At 38.0% G+C, this 17,547-nt stretch overlaps 1 protein-coding gene across 1 annotated transcript in view; it reads left to right on the forward strand.

Annotated features, from left to right (window-relative positions):
* Positions 1 to 15,813, forward strand: part of LOC126369114 (uncharacterized) — a 51,779-nt gene extending 35,966 nt beyond the window's left edge. The window contains exons 36-45 of the mRNA XM_050013407.1: positions 2,557 to 2,709; positions 4,072 to 4,205; positions 4,697 to 4,814; positions 5,932 to 6,056; positions 8,227 to 8,416; positions 9,423 to 9,510; positions 11,565 to 11,629; positions 13,742 to 13,901; positions 14,852 to 15,048; positions 15,697 to 15,813. Coding sequence (XP_049869364.1) covers positions 2,557 to 2,709; positions 4,072 to 4,205; positions 4,697 to 4,814; positions 5,932 to 6,056; positions 8,227 to 8,416; positions 9,423 to 9,510; positions 11,565 to 11,629; positions 13,742 to 13,901; positions 14,852 to 15,048; positions 15,697 to 15,813 — 1,347 coding nt within the window. The remainder of the gene's footprint in view (positions 1 to 2,556; positions 2,710 to 4,071; positions 4,206 to 4,696; positions 4,815 to 5,931; positions 6,057 to 8,226; positions 8,417 to 9,422; positions 9,511 to 11,564; positions 11,630 to 13,741; positions 13,902 to 14,851; positions 15,049 to 15,696) is intronic.
* The last annotated feature ends 1,734 nt before the right edge of the window (positions 15,814 to 17,547 follow it).

A 17,547-nucleotide genomic window follows, 5' to 3' on the forward strand; every position in this document is an offset into this window, starting at 1 on the left:
CAATAACAGAAGTATTACGTCGTTCTGGCATATTCGGAATAGAAGCTCTCATCATAAAACATCACCTACGATGGTGCGGTCACGTCATACGAATGGATGACAGAAAGGTTTTCTATTTCGAGGTGTCTAGAAGGAACTGTAAACAAGGTGGACAATACCTGCGGTACAAAGACGTACTCAAGCGCAACCATGTGGCTTTCAACATGCCAACTGATAGTTGGGATGAGTGTGTCTGAACCTGGAATAGCGCGTGATATAGTCCTCGAAAATCTTAGTCCAAGACGCCAAATACGGAAAACTCAACGGAAACCTTCCTACAATTACACGGTAAACTCGGCTGGCCAGCTTGATTCTATGCCATGTGACCAGATCTTCAATTCGAAGTTCGGTTCCGCTAGCCACGTCAAATTGTACCACAACAACGACTTGGGATAGACACAAATAGAAGTCACCATCAACGGATACGGCTTGGGTGACATGATGACACGCACACTCCCGGTCTTCCCAATCGTAATTTTTAGCTGTGTGAACCGCCCAACCAGGACCTGCCCATACCTATTTTGATATGTTGAAGTGATGCGGGCACAAGGTTTCATACAAAATTGCGATGACTGAAATGTTAACATTATTTCTTTTTTGTTTTGGAAAAACGTTTTAAGTCCTTTCAAAAGAAAATGATAGTTGTTTTATACGACAAAAATTTTAAAAAAATGTAGCATAAATAGCTGAAGTCAAATTCTATGAATATTGTCGGTAAAGGCAAAACAGTTCAAGTGCCAATTTTACTTTTAAACTGTCGAAGGCAAAACGGTTGAAGCGACAATATTTATAAAATCTGGATTAAAGCAAAAAGATTTAAGCGCCAAATCTATTTTCGTTTCGTCTAAGGACAAATGATTTAACCGACTTATCTATAACAAAATACTGCCAGGGAAAACGCTTTAACAGACTTCGAATCATGAAATTGAAAAGACATAACAGCTTATGTGACCGACTCATATCCCGGAATACGACTGATATGCCACCCGCCCAGAATTTTGTGCATTTTTTTGTCGGTTAAAACACGGGTTTTTAAAAATGTACCCAAAGTGCTAATTGGTTGAAGCGCCAAAAAGTAGCTTCGATTGATCTGAAACCAAGATCAGTCGACGCGGAAAAAATCGCTGATTCCGAATATATATATAAGTCAATTTCGCCCAAAATGTCGCTTAAACCCATTTGCCTTTCAACCCTCGATATATTTTTAAAAGCGAAGCTAAACGAAAGAGGCCAGAAAATTATTTTTTGAAAAGAAAGTATCAGTAAAAAAAATAAAAATATGAAACATCTTAACATGGTTTAAGGCTAGTACCCAAAAATGATAATAATAAGATTGGGAGTAGTGTGTGTCCGAGTGTAAGTGTGTGTGTGTGTGTGTGTGTGTGTGTGTGTGTGTGTGTGTGTGTGTGTGTGTGTGTGTGTGTGTATGTGTGTGCGTGTGTGTGTGTGCGTTTGCATGTATGTGTGAAGAAGTGTATGTGTGAATGTGGTGTTTATATATTTATTGTATTACACTATAGCATAATTAATGTGATTCCCCCTAGCAGTAGCAGCATCTTAGCCGTTAATATAACAATTAATAAAGCAAAAGAAAAACGCGTACGAAGTCACGGGCAGCAGCTAGTTGAAAGTTTTAAGGATATGTGCTTTTTGTAAACGGGCTTAGAGAGAGAAAAAATGTCAAGGTCAGAAAACAAGTGGTTGTAATCACTGCAGATGCGGCGAACAGGGTTGTTTTTAGCATAGTTACTACCGTACCTCCTACATGCAAAGAGAATCATTATCATCGTCACCTATATTAGAAACAACTGTGTTTGTAATTGGGGATTTTCATATGTACTTAGCTAAGTATTATGTTTTTCATTTATTTCGTATTATTTTATATTTAATACGAGTTTCCAATTAGCGACTTCGCTAGAGTCGTACGTATAGCATATAAAGTACACTGAGTTAGTCACTAAAAAAAAAACTCTAATTTCCTCCTTGGAGCTATACTACGTACTACGGAACGGATGACAACTGTCAAAACAGTTTATGTTTCTTTCGTGCGGTCACGAGCATTAATATGTATACACTTTCACGAGCATTAATATGTACCATGTCACATTAACTTTTTTGACAAGTTGAATTGTAAGTCTCTCTAAATGTCAAATATGTTAGTGCAACGGAGTCCTAAAGTGGATACATTATATTGCTCATGACTGTACTAGGGGTCCGCGGAGGTCCGTGTTGCTCTATGGTACAGGCCGTACTGCACTTGCTTTATATTTCTGTCATTTATTTATTATTTATTTATTTATTAAAAATAAGTACAGTACTTAATACATTTTTTTACAATTGACGGTGCAACAAAAACCCACTTTGGTTTGTCCGTACACCGACATTCACCATCGTTGCGTCCAATTTGCTACATAATATCATGCTCGAACAAATACAATAAGTAGTTACTTGTTTACACACCATCCTAGAGTGTATAGAGTATGAGATGTTTTTTAAATTATCATTATTGTTTTACAGTGTTTCGGCTATGTGAGTTGCATGGTGACCACGGTTAATTACATTCTGATCCTGTACGAAGTTGTGACTCTCAACGACTGCTTGATTCTTTGTTGGATACAGGCTTTCATCGACATCTTCTTTTACCTAAAAATTTACATGTCTATGCATCAAGTAAGTTATTAGGAAATAAAGAAGGGGGAAGTCCGTTAACGATTTCACAAAAGAACTAAAAAAACATTGTATTTCTCTGAATTAAACATAGCTGGCGAGGAGTGGGTGTATACATATACTATACAGGGTGATCCGAAGGCACCACGATGCTGATCCTCCTTGGTATATAGTAAAAATCCTTTGTGTCACCATAATGGTCTTATGCAAGTTTGAAATACTTACGAATACCAAAAGTGACTGCAAGTTTTGTTTTCGGACTGTTGCTATGTTAGGAATTATGATTTTAATAGGTATAAAGTAAAATAAAAGAATTATTAAGAAAGAGAGCGACAAAATCATGATTTCTGAAATAAAGTAGGAAATCTAGAAAAAGGTACAAAATGGGTCATATCTCCTAAACCGTAAATAGTCGCTGGACCTACACTGGACATACATAGTGATCTTTCTAGTAGTCAATGAGACTTTCTATCATCATTTTGAACGTGAACCTCTGGGCCACCCTGTACAGCTCAGCCTACAGTGGTAGTGCTAATAATGTTGTTGGTATCGCTCTAACGTAGGTAATCCTCTCTGGCTACGTTTCAAGATCCCGAGACTATCAGGCAGGGTGTACTAATTCTCATCGCACAAAAAGGCTTGTACCGGGAGCGTACCCGGGGTTTTTTGTAAAGTTCCAGTTTACGTGCATCTTTTCACATAAAAATCTGAGCGCGGTCCGATTTCACACAGTCCCGCTCCCGTACCAAAAACTTCAAAGACACCCCGGACACTATACAAAAACCTAATTCTTACCGCGTTAGTGCGAGCGAGACAGACAGGTCAGGTCGGCGCTCAATACGAATTATTAATATTAATTCAAACGTATTCTTTATCCAATACTTCCTTTACCACTCCTGTAAGTATTGAGTGTTAGAAATGTCCCAATGAGACATGAATAAGTAAGTGAGGTACGTTAAGAGCTCATATATACGTATGTATAAACACTTGCCAAATCTTCAGGTTAGATAAGTGGACCCTGTGAATAACGGGATAATGCTAGGGAGATGATGATGATGATTAAAAAATAAACAACATAACATATGCTCACGATTATATCACAATTGGGGTAGTCAGAGGTACATCCATCGCAAGATGAAATAAGTACCCACACCTCACCGAACTTACTGTTAGACCAACGTGGTGAGCCTTATCGCCGTGTATGGTCGAGCCAACTGTGTTAGTGGAAACTGCACTTAAGGTAAATTAATAACTCTTTGGTGCAAGCCCCGGTACTGGCGCTAACCAATTGAGAAGCAAGCTGGTGTTCTAGAGGACTACAGCGGCTATAAAAATGACAAATTATTCAAATATTGTTTTTAACAGGGATTTTTGAATAAACGCGGGGACTTTGTAACGGAAGGAGTGAAATGCCGCAAGAGATATAGGCAACATAAGCTATGGGGGTGGACTGACGTATTGGTCAACTTTCCGCTAGAATTTATCGCATTTATATTTCCGTAAGTTACTTATGTTTGTTTTCCTACCCACCTTATTTTTTTATTTTCTACATACATAAACTCATGCCTATTTCCCGGGGTAAGCAGAGACTAAAAAATTCCATTTGCTTCGATCCTGACACACTTCTCTTGCTTCCACCACATTTATCAACCGTTACATACACGCACGCCGGTTCAAGTAGATCGTACCGAACCTTTTCTGAGGATTTTTGTTATCTACTGTAATTTAATTGTTCTTGATGTGTATAATGGTGAAAGTTGTATAAATTGTCACGTGTCGGGAAACTTAACATTGAGACAAACCAGTCTTGGTTTAGTGATGCTATGCGTCAAAACTGTAAAATCAACGTTGCATTCTTCAGTCGTGTGGGTTATGAGGTGGATTACCAACGTCATCAACCCTGGTGTCAGTGTTATTATTGAACCGCCAAAGGCCCCTCTAAGAAGAAGAAGTAAATAAGGCTTTATTCTTTTGTTTTATGTGATTACAGCTCACCCCTAAGGCTAATACATTACTTACGAGCCCACAAAATGTTGAGACTCGTGTACATTGTAGACTTCTACAGGAAGACTGCGGCTGAACTTACCAACAATCTTACTACTCTCCAGGTAATGCTTATGTTTTACACGTAGACTGTCTTTATTATTATATATGTTGTTTGTGCGTTGTACATTATTAGTTGTTCATTATATATATATATATATATGTATACGTATATGTATGTAGCATATATATACGATCCCGACGATCCAATTAGTCTAGCCATAGAGACAGCCAATCAGCTCGCGACACCAAACACTTAGGACCCCGATACCGACCCCGCCGGCGTGGTCGACGATTTCCCATCAGCGCTTATCGCTATCGACCCACTAGGGTCGATTAATTCTTCCAAATATTTTTCCTCTCAGACGACGCCCTGAGCCGAGGTTCGGGCCCAACTGGGCACCCTCAGGCCTGTTGTCTTAAACGTTGTACCGGGTGAGAGCCTTCAGCGCTCCCCATTTGTCCGACCAAGTAGTTAATGCCATCTGCGGCAAATCTACAATAAGTAAAAAAAAGGCAATTTCGCTTTAGCTATTCAATAATCTTATCGCAACTTGATGATAACTACTATTGCTAATTAAAACATATAATACCGGATTCTTACTGCGTTAGAACCAGTGTTGTTTTAATTAAAATATTTTTTTTTCCCGGTCATTTTCTCGATTCTGACGATATAATTATGTCGTTTTGCCCGTTGGTGCTAATATGCGAACTATAGGTTATGTCGTTCTGTCAAAATACGAATAAAATCACATGACACGCATCTTATGGGAAAAACACACTTATCGATTTCGACAACATTTATCGAATCGATCGATAAGCCCTGCAGATGGTTCCGAACATTCCGACATCAAGTATAAGAAGGGGGTAGGCAGTTTTTTATTTTCTATCATTGGCATTTTGGCAATGGGCCAGTAACGTAGTTGCTAAGCGCCATCTAACGAGTTCTTGAGAATATATATTTTTTTTAATTCTAAAAAAGAAAACCTTCCATTGTTATGGACGTAAGCTGATGCCTTGTCAACATAAGATGAATTATATCTTAGGACTATCAATAACAGTGGCTGCAAGTTGTCTTTGATATTTTGTGCCTCTGTTCGATTAGGAATTACGTGAGTTAGGGCTTGAGTTTTTGTATATTATAATATTTTATGAATGATGTAATGTTTGTTTGTCCAACAGGTTGTAACGACATGTGTCGTAATAGTACTGGTAATCCACACAGCATCATGCGCGTGGCTAACGCTCATGATAGCCTCCTCGCCTATCTGCTACGTCCGCACCGTCAAAGTACATCTTATTGACGAGTTAGTATACCTACTTTACCCGATTGCGGAAAAGCAAAATGGAGGGTCATGTGTTTGATCGCTATATAACGTGCACTAACCCGTTACTATTATATATGTACAAAATTTTCCTATACCCAAAGTTTGCTTGGAAGAAATTACTGCATGAGCAATAAGGCCGCCTGTTGTGCATTTCCGTGTATGTCCATTGTGCTCAATAAAGTATTTTATCTACGTATGTATGTATAATGTAAGTCTATTCCCACCTAACTTCTAAACCATCTGTCAGAATTTAACAAATGCAGTGTCACTAGAAGCGTCTTGATTGACCGGTTGTTATAGGCTATGTGATGTGCTATGCGCCCTCATGAGGACATATTCTGACGAAGAAGAATGTCAGATAAATATTTTTTCGTTTCATACTTTTTAGAGCGCGATTTGCCCGTAGTTTTTAGTTTATAAACTTATATTTCTTTTATTTCTCGTAATCAGCAGTGCTTAATCTATTGCTGACGTCACTTTATTTACTTACCTGTTTTTGTTTATATTTGTTTTCGAATTCATCCAACTCGTTATAATCTGGGAGTCTTCAAGGCTAGAGTGAATAGGCATTTCCTAGGTAAGCGTGATCCATCCTAGGCCACATCGTCACATACCATAAGGATTGATTGGAGGATTGTGGGTAAACGCGAGCCTATTTTATTATAGGTAAAAAAAGTTGTTCTTGAGTTGTCTGATGTATGAAGTAGTTATAAAGTTTAGTTTTTTTTTTGTTACACAGGGCACCACGTGCATCCAAACGAGAATTGGGCCGCAATTATGGGTGGGTATTGTTTATTTCCGATGTATAGGTATTAAATTCAGCTGTAGTATACTTATGATTAAATCACAATGTTGGAGGCGATGGTTGCTCCGGTAAATAAAACACTTCGAGATGTTGTTAGAAATGGACTGTATTGAATAACTAGGAAATATTTACATATAAGTAAGCAAGATAAGAAAAACATGCCTCGTCGGCAAAGTCCGTGGCAAATATATTACATTGTTTTAAGTTTACGCGGTTATTATCATAATTAAAGCACATAATAACGGGTTCTTACCGCGTTTAAATGGGGATATGAGACTCCCGATATTTCGACACTGTTGCAAGTGCCATGATCACGGGATCATGATATCGGGAGTCTCATATTCCCATTTAAACGCGGTAAGAACCCGTTATTATGTGTTTTAAATATATTACAGTAAAATATATAAGACTTTTGATGTTGCCAACACACAAAGCGAAAATTATTCGTTTTAGTAAGACTGGACCAGGACGAACATTTTAACAATTACGCTAGTGTTGTCTTTCAATGTAATTTTTTTAAAGGATTGTTTTAGATCTCTGCCTAAAATTGACGTGTGTTTCATAAATTTTATGGCTGTCGATTACCCGTCCCTTTCCCTTTCGGCGGATAAGAAAATGACAGGTATAACATAAAATAAAATTAGATGACACGAATTAGCACCAGTATTGATCTAAATAAGTTATCGATACCTATAATATACATGATTTTTATTGAAGCAACAATAACTTTCGACAGATTGGTAGCAGTACATTACACCTAATCATTAGCGTCAAAATGGCGCGACCAGTGTTTAACATGATATATTTTGAATAAGAAAGGTACTAGATTTTTAGTTAAGGTATTAAATAGTAGTGGATAGGTAGTATAACAGCCTCCGTGGTCTATTGGTTAGAGCGTCAGGCTCACGATCTGGAGTCCGGGTTCGATTCCCGATGGGGACATGGTCGAAATCACTTTGTGAGACTGTCCTTTGTTTGGTAAGGACTTTTCAGGCTTGAATCACCTGATTGTCTGAAAAAGTAAGATGACTCCGTGCTTCGGAGGCACGTTAAGCTGTTGGTCCCGGCTATTAGCCGTAAAAACACCTTCACCAACCCGCAGTGGAGCAGCGTGGTGGAGTATGCTCCATATCCCCTCCAGTCGATTGAGGGGAGGCCTGTGCACAGCAGTGGGACGTATATAGGCTGTTTATGAATGTATGTAGGTAGTATATCTAACAATATGTAATTTCAACGTTAAGCAATTGGTCCCGCCATTTTGACGCTAATGTCCTAATCCTGTCAATACGAATTTTTCGATACTGCTGCCGACAACAACGACTAACTTGTAAAAATATTTTATAGAGAAATTTCGGATATGAGATCACAGAACTATTGGGACTATGTGACGTCAATTTACGTCATAGTTTCGGAGACGACCACGACTGGTGGTGACGAATTTGTCATCGAGTATTTGGTGGCGATCGGCCTGTTGACATTCTGCCTGATCTGCGGTAAAATTATGTCCGCTGTCATAGTAGGATCGTCTATGCAGGTAAACAATCAATCAACCAATAATTATTGCACAAAGACACAAGTAAACGTCATGTACAAACGAATAAGATAAGCACAATAGGCGGCCTTATTGCTAAACTTCACAACACACACACATACACTTTCATACACATACACTTTTTTCTTTTTTACATTTACTTTCTATCTTTTCCTTCGACACGACAATATAACTTTTAATATAACTAGTACTGTGTTACGACGCCTTTTGACACTTGGCGCCCATTCTGTAGTCTTCCTTGCCCGTAGTGTTTCCGGCATACGGGTAACATGGTCAGCCCAATCCCACTTCAGACTAGCGCCTTCTGCGCAACGTCTGTGATCTTGTTATGAAACGCAGTGTGGTGTTCCGAATTCGGACCGAAAAAAGATAGAATAAGAATAAGACTAAAATAAATTTATTGCCAGTAACAATTTACATTTGCTATATGAACTAGGTAATTATGAATATTGCGAATACGGGCAAAAGGAAATGGCTCAGCTTGTGCTGCGATGGAGCCATGCTATGGAGCCATCCAGCGCTGGTTTTCAGTCATTTCCTCTTCCTGGGATATTGTGCGGAAGTAATTGTGAAACAAATAACCCATAATGTGCAATAGTCCTACAGGAACCGGGGATTGTTTTTGGTGCACTTCCATAGTGCGTACAGGGATAATCGCCGGTTGGTGTCACACCACATTTAGATTAAATTGTCTTGAGGGGTCTTTACGTGTTTGCTTTGGCCGGTCGATGTAGCATGCTCCATGCTACTTATTAGGAAAAAATAGAGCAGTGGTTTCCCTCTTGGTTTCTGCCACGCAGTACTCTGTCTGACGCGAGTGGGATGGCGCCCAGAGTAGTCTATTTCAAAGCCGTACTAGGAGGAGATAAGTAGTAGAGTTTTATAAGTTTGTATGTTTTGTTAGTGTGAAATGAAGTATATTTGATTTGTAAGTATAAAATATGTTTTGATTACTTACTGTAAATAATGAATATAGTTGTATTTGCAGGTTGCTTACGCCAAGAAACATGCGCTTGCAAACTACGAGAATGTAACAAAATGTCTTATGAAGGTCTTGTCTAATCAGGGATTATCTGGTAAGATCTTTTTCTTATTTTCTTGTTTTATTTATTTGTTTGTGTTTTACCCACAGTGGAGCAGCGTGGAGTATATTCGAATCCCCAACCGGTTGATTGACGGATGCCCTGTGCCCAGCAGTGGGTATATATGCTGTTTATACATACATACATACATACATACATAAACTCACGCCTATTTCCCACCGGGGTAAGCAGAGACTATAGAATTCCATTTGCTTCGATCCTGACACACGATATGCTGATATGCTGTTTATATGTTTATTTATTGACAAGTGACACGCCTAACATTGGTCCTAACGTGTTCATAGAAAAAAAAAAACAGTAAAACTCTGACACACATGTATATAATATACTACATACGTAATTACGTATATCTGTATAATATATTATATAGCTTTAATGTATAAGTACCTACTATATCAGCCAGTGGGTGTACTCGTTTGAGACAACAGAAGGTAATAATGCAAAGGAGATGTTTGTATTAACTTCACATGTACGAAACTAAAGGGTGTCGATACTCTTAGTATAATTATGGTAAATACTTCCCAGAAACTCTTGTTACGAGTCTAAGGATTAGAGACACGAGCGATATAAATGAGTTGGTATTTTCCAACTAGTCAAATCAGATACTTTTTACTAAACGTCAAAACACGTTTTTATAGAATTTGGATGACAAGGCAACCTGTGACGTCATAGAAGAAAAAAATAATTTCAATATTAAATTTTTCTTTATTATAAGTTAAATAGAAAAAAGAAAACTTTTTTTGTCACCTGTAGATCTGTACCCAATTGGGTAGTTTCCTAGGTCAACGATAAATTATGTTTACCGGGTGAGAGCCATCAGCGGTCCTCATTTGTCCGGTCAAGTAGTTAATGCCATCTGCGACATATCTACGATAAGTCACGTCGAAAAAAAAACAAAAAGATAAAATTATGAAATTCTGATGACTATATAAGAAAAGATTTAAAAGTAACCAAAAATAATTATTCATTTTTCTATTTAACTTATTTATGAATTTTAATTAAGGAAAACATAATAATAAATCCGACATTTCATCTCGTTTTCTATGACATCACAGTGTGCTTTTCGATAGAAATTCCATAGTGATTTAGTGTTTTGACGTTTAGTAAAGAGTAACTGATTTGACTAGTTGGAAATTAGCTTATAGTAATAAATGTTTCTTTCTTTCTTTCTTATTTTGAAACAAAAATTCGTCGAATATATCTATCGCTCGTGCAAGGAATCCTAGTGGTGAGTTAATTATTCCAATATGGTAATTTCGCGCGGTGAACCTCGGCAACAGATCAGTATGTGGAAGTGAGCTGGAAAGTTTGATCCTGCTCATAGTATTGTTGGTTTAGGACAGCTAGTGAAGTGTATAGGTGGGGGTCGAGAGCATAATGATAGAGAGAAAGTTTTCCAAGTTATATGGCAAGTCCACTATCAAGTTTTATGGTTTCCTGGCAGTGGTTGCCTGGAAGAAATTGCTTCAGAACCCATTTGTACCGTTGCTAAATGTCTGTATGTTTTGTTTGTGTGTATATTTGGTTTGATTTGAACTTAAACCGTATAATTATAATATATAATACACAAAAGTGTATTAAGTAATTCTAATAATTATAATACATAAAAGGTGGTTGTTTTGCTGAAGTACTTGTTGTATTTAATACACTGCTTTTTTGTTTGTTTGGGTAAAAACTCACTCTGCTAATCCACAGTTTTTGTCAAGAGCTGCCGAATTGAATCCTGTCCGAGTGAGAACTTATACAGTGTTACTACAAAACACTAACTAAAAATAAACAAGGTTTGAAATAGTATTTCGCGCCACGAAAGAAGTCGGCGGATTTTAATGAAACTAACTTGACAAGTCATAATAATTCTATGCAGGATCTGCGACAGTAGCGCCGCGGCGTTCGGGACTTCTTTCATATACGGATTATATTTTAAACGTAGTTTATCTTTTAGTCTTTGTTTTGTAGTAACACTGTTAATGTTTTCTCTTTTATGACAATTTTAAGTTTTTTTTTAATTTTATGCATTTTCTCCACAGTGTATCAAGCGAAGAAGTTCTGGGACTATGTCAAACATCTGTGGACCTATGAACGAGGGAGGCAGGTGAGAAAGTGGACAATTAACCCCTTTGACCTCAGTTTTTTACCACGAGTTATTACGACATTACCTTTGTGAATTTCCTCAGGAAATTTTAATCTTCACAGCACTTTGCGTTTCCTTACAATAAAATTGTGGATTAAGGATTAAAAGGGGTCAGAGAATTATTGTACTGGAGATAGCTTATTGGGTTAATAGCTGAGTTAAGATGTACTTTGAGATGGAATAATTTATCAGAATATAAATATTTTTCACTCAAATGAATAATAAAAGGCAGTTTTGTGTGTATTTTTATCTCACGATTATAGTCCTAATTGGGCTAGCCAGAGGTACATCCATCGTACGATAAACTAAGTGCCAAAAAATATGCAATATTAATTATTTCCAATACTATTTTATTGACGTGAGCTTGTAAGTAACATTAGTTTTGCATAAAATAACTGAAATCATAGATAGCCACACAAAATTAATTTATAATCAATTCTTAGATTTTGTCATTTATAGTTTTATTATTATTTGGTGATTTTTTTATTATTGCATTGTTAAGGTATTATTTTTTAAATATTTATTCAAACAGCTTAGTCGCTCGCATTCATAAAATATTTGTAGTTTCTCGCTATATATACGAGTACAAATATATATTTGTGATTGTATATACCAGTCTCTGTTTACCCCGGTGGAAAATAGGCGTGAGTTTATGTATCCCTGTTTCCTCGGAACCTGTAATACTATAAATTCTTCGGTGTGGTCAATGGCTCTTGTGCAATTTGAATAGGCATTCAGTGGTAATACCACATTCAATGGACTATACAAGGAATGTAGGATAAAGTAGATAGTGCTGGTGTCGATCCGCACGAGACATTTTGATATTCAGAGACCTCAAGACTCGTTCCACTTACCACCACGTCTAAAAATATTTATTGGTGCAAACATACCTATTTCAGACCCACGGTAGCCCTGTTGGTAGAACACTTGCCTCTCACTCTGAGGTCGCAAGTTCGAATCCAGCACAGGCCTATACTAATGATTGTCCAATTTGTTTTACACATAAATGATTATCACGTGCTCAGCGGAGAAGGAAAACATCGTGAGGAAACCCACGTTCCCGAGAAATGTATATTTGGAGTTATGTGACCTAACCTGTAATGGGCTGGTTTTCCTTTCGCGAGTTGGTAGGTCAGTCAGGCAGTCGCTTCTGTAAAAAACCGGGCCTGTCAAATTTTCAGGTTAGGTAAACTGATTCTGTGGAAAACGGGATAATGCTAGGGGGAGCCATAACGTATTAAAATCGAAACAAAGTCTCTAAAAGTTAATTATGTCAATGCGATTGGGTTCCAAACTATGTAGGTACAAAATTAGTATACGTTCGAGAAGCGAGACATGAAACTTTGTCTAAACGATCAGTTATTTTCTATTTGAGGATCGAATCAAACACCCATGTCCCGGTTTCTTTACATTGTTGTCCCACATTCAACAACACTAGTTGGGAGTACATATGCAGTCAATTAGGCCAACTTGACATATCCCTTGAGGTGTTTGAATACGGTTTGTATACCGGCCGAAGGCAGTCTTGTGCTTGTACTACTAGTAATGTTTAGATATGCATCATAGCATTTCAGACAAGACGTGGGTCTTGTCTGAAACAGAAATATCTAATTACGTTTACCTACAAAATAAATTTAAGTATTTTCACACATTTATTTGTTATGAGTCGCCATATACGTAGATAACTATCTTTACGGTACCGGCAATGTCTGCACGGTTACGCTACCGCGCGCCGCGCGCCTCATATCGCGGGGCTTCGACCAACAGCCGTACGACGTTTAACTACGTAGCCGCGTCTACTGTTTGAAACGCGCGCTAACAATCGCGTGCGATGGCGGAATTCGTGCACACCTCGTAGGGACTAAACTCCATTATTTTGTCGGTTTTCTTTTCAAAAATATGTTCTTTTTTCATACTATGAAGTAGGTACATAATATTTTACTTCATTTAAAGTTACAATCTAGCCTTTTGATTAATTCATAACTTAAGAATGTGTCCACTAACACATTTCTTACTGTCTCTATTAAGGAGAAGACAAAATGTGTTCATTAAATATATATTGATTATTTTCAGTTGCCGGTGTTACTAGCGCAGACCCCGCACGTGCGTCGATGTGACCTGATGTCCGCCATGTTTGGTCACCACCTGCGCAACTGTTACCTCTTCGCTGACACTGGAGATGCGTTCCTAAAGCACCTCACTGCTTCTTTGGAGTACACTGCTTTCTTTCCTGGTACTATGAGTTATATTTTGTATCTATTTGTCACATCCCGCATGAAACACATTGCCTCCTTTTCAATGCGAATAACGAAAGACTGTGTTATTTACCTTGGAGTTTATAGGCGATATAAATAAAACGACGGAATAATTTTGGAAAGAAGCGTGTTCGGAGTGCCACTCGGTAGATCGCTCGATATATGCGACAGTAGGTAACTGTGCGGGTTGCAACCGACGACTGCCAGCGTAGGGGCAGGCGGTCGGTATATAAAAATTGAACGAGGCTCGCGTTAGATACCTACTTTGAGGACTTCAGATAGTGCTTGTCTTTATTTAAAATAAACCTTAAAAGCAACAACAAAGAAATAAGGATGCACGGTGCGCCCACAGAATTGTTAAGGCTAGAGTGAATAGGCTTCACGTGTTGGTGTCTATGTTGGTACCGATCAACCTACGATGAAATTAAACATTATTTAGTGAGGTGTATACACGTTGACACGCCAATATGAAGATATTCTCTCTCTTGACGTACGCATTGAATGCATGTTGCAAAAAGACTGAGCAAACTGACAGATCTTAAGCGTGGGCACCGATTCCTTTGACAATGCCATCATACGAATGCAGCGTTGCTACTGTTCTGAGCTCGCGAGAATAAACACTTCAGGACCCCGATATCGACCCTGTCGTCGTGGTCGACGATTTCCCTCAATCAGCGCTTATCGCTATCAACCCACTAGCGTCGATTAATTCTTTCAATAATTTTACCTCAGACGACGCCCTGAGCCTGTTGTCTTAAACGTTGTACCGCGCGAGAGCCTTCAGCGCTCCCCATTTATCCGGCCAAGTAGTTAATGCCATCTGCGGAAAAACTACAATAAGTCACGTCAAAATAGGTACTGTTCTGAAGTCATCCCAGAAAAAGTTGGCCGTTCCGGTTCTTTGAAGATGCCCATAATTGTTGTCTAGGTAACTACATCGTCATGGCGGGCGACACCGAGGCACGGATGTACTGGGTGGCATCAGGGACTGTGTCGGTGGTCTCCATTAGGAGTGACCTCACGGAGACAGTGCACGAGCAGCTCAGTGCTGGGGACGTGTTTGGCATACTGCAGGGGTTGACGAGGGGGATGCCACACGTGTTCTCTTACAGGTCTGAGACGAAGGTCAGTTTCCATCATCTCCATATCCTAGTTTCACAGGGTACGAAAGAGGATTTAGAGGACCTTATATCAAATCCTGTCAAATCTTCAAGTTAGGTAAGCGGACTCTGTGAAAAACGGGATAACGCTGGGGTTGGTGAATAGTCATGGATTTTACATTTGGTTATACGTTCAATTTTAGAAGGTCACCAACGCCTAATAATGAAAATCACGTAAGTGTCATTTTAACTTTTTAATTTTTGCCAACAAAACCTCGCAATAGATACAGTAGCTTCTATACAGGTCAAAATTTTAGGTCTCAATTTTCACCTAGATTGAAATTCATTGAAAAAAATCGAGGGATTTGATAAAGAAAATCCTATCAGCATGTGATATGAAGATTAGACAGATCTTCTAAAATTGAACGTATAACCAAATGTAAGTCCCAATAATTCAACTGTGTTAGCTATCCCGTTTTTCACTGGGTCAGGGTACCTAAACTGAAGATGTGACAGGTCAGGTCCATTTTATAGACCTTAGTGTTAGGGTTATTTAATAATGCGGTAGAAGTACTATGAGAAAATTCGCTCCTGACACCAGGCTTGCTGAGGTTGCATCCAAGCAGAAGAAATAAATAAAAAAATCCAATATTTCAATTGCTGGTGGTTACAGGTAAGTGTCCTGTCCCTGTGCCTGGATCACTGGATAAACATCCTGCAGTTCTTCCCAGAGGCTCATCAGATCATCTACGAAAGATCAGAGTATCTCTTTACTCAACTCTCGCCTTAAGTTCAGATTTATTTAGTGTTCTAGAAATATATTACGTTTTAATTTATAGCCTTATTATTCTTTATTTTATACCAAAGCACATCCCGGACACTTCATACAAAACTCCTCGTTACTACAAAAATACAAAATACAAATACAAAATGATTTATTTGTGAAACACAGGTAGAGTAGGGTGTTATACATAATATAAGTTTATAGCGCTGTGATCTGCCAGTCGGCGTAAAAATATAAATTAATTTAACATTAATATTATAAACGAATTAAACATTAGAATTCTTTACTAATTATGCATGCCCTATTATATTTTTTACATTATTAAAGATATAAATTTATTATTAATAATTGTCACAATAATATAAAAGTCAAAGTATAAAAGATTAAGTCAGTTCATTTCCAGGACAAAAAACACACATTGACGTAATCGTACAGGCGCATTTGTGTGAGTGACTTCTAACGACGATTGAAGACTAAAATAAGACCGAGGAGGGGTTAGGTAAAACCTAGCTCAGCCGCTGGGGAGGAGCGCAGAGTTACTGTTCTATAAGTAGCATTATTCCTTATTCTATGACGAAAATCAACATCTTCTTCTATCGTGTGGATTGTGAGGTGGATTACCAACCCCATCAACCCTGGTGTCAGGGTTACTATTGAGCCGCCAAAGGCAAAAAAAAAATCAACATAAAAAACCAATTATAATGAACTCAGATGAACTCATTGATTTTCTAAGTAACGAACCTTTTAATAATATTTCAAAAAGATCTAATAACATGTAAAAAAAAATCTTGAGCACGGATCCCCATATTACATAACGAAGACTAAAGATAAATTAGATTTAAGGTTTATTACCTTAATCATCCGCGCAACGATAGAAGTCCACGGATTTTAATGGAACTAATTTACAAGTCATAATAATTCTATGCAGAATCTGCGACTTTATTTGTGCCACGGAGTATATCTAAATTTTTAAATCTAGTTCATGTTTTAGTAGCTTGTCTTTCAAATTCAAAATTCAAAATCAGAAACAAAATAGCATCGCAAACATTCGATAATATATTCGCGATGCGATTTTGTTTCTGCTTTTGAATTTTGAATAATCCGCGCAAAAAGTTGTCCATGTTGTCCTTTTTCAGGCGTGTGAGCCCGTCAGTACAAATTAGGTTACCCGGCGATGGTCGTGTGAATGAGTTATTCAAATAGAGTTATCTGTTTTCCAGTGTCCAGTTAACTCAGTTCTTTCCTTTACCCCAGGCTGTAGGATATTGTCCTGTTTTGCATTTTGATGAAACATTCTGTCGAGTTGCTGAATATTGTAGCAATTTTGCTCTTATTTGCACGTTATTTTTTTATTTCCGACAGGTAGTTCTTTTTGTTCGCGGATAGCGGAAGCTTGAGAAGATTTACTATGGATTTTGTTCTTACTTATGAGTACTTATTTGAAAAAATATCTACTCAATTACTAGGTAAGTATGCGCGTTCGGCTTTGTACGTGCTCTTTATGTAAATTACAAAAATGTACAAAAATGTATTTTTGTCCATTTCTTATTATTTATAACCTGAATGGCCGCACTATTGACATTGTACGTAAGTATACTAATTCTAAGTTTTGATCGTGATCATGAACGTAAATACGCTATTATAGTAAGTATTACTTAGTGAGGGTTGGTTGCAAGCGCCGCATTGCCATAAAGCTGGGCTCGTAAAGATGGCGGGTATGGCGCGCGGCCGTAGCACGGA

This window comes from Pectinophora gossypiella, chromosome 8 (assembly GCF_024362695.1).
Source record: "Pectinophora gossypiella chromosome 8, ilPecGoss1.1, whole genome shotgun sequence".
NCBI classification, from domain to species: Eukaryota; Metazoa; Arthropoda; class Insecta; order Lepidoptera; family Gelechiidae; genus Pectinophora; species Pectinophora gossypiella.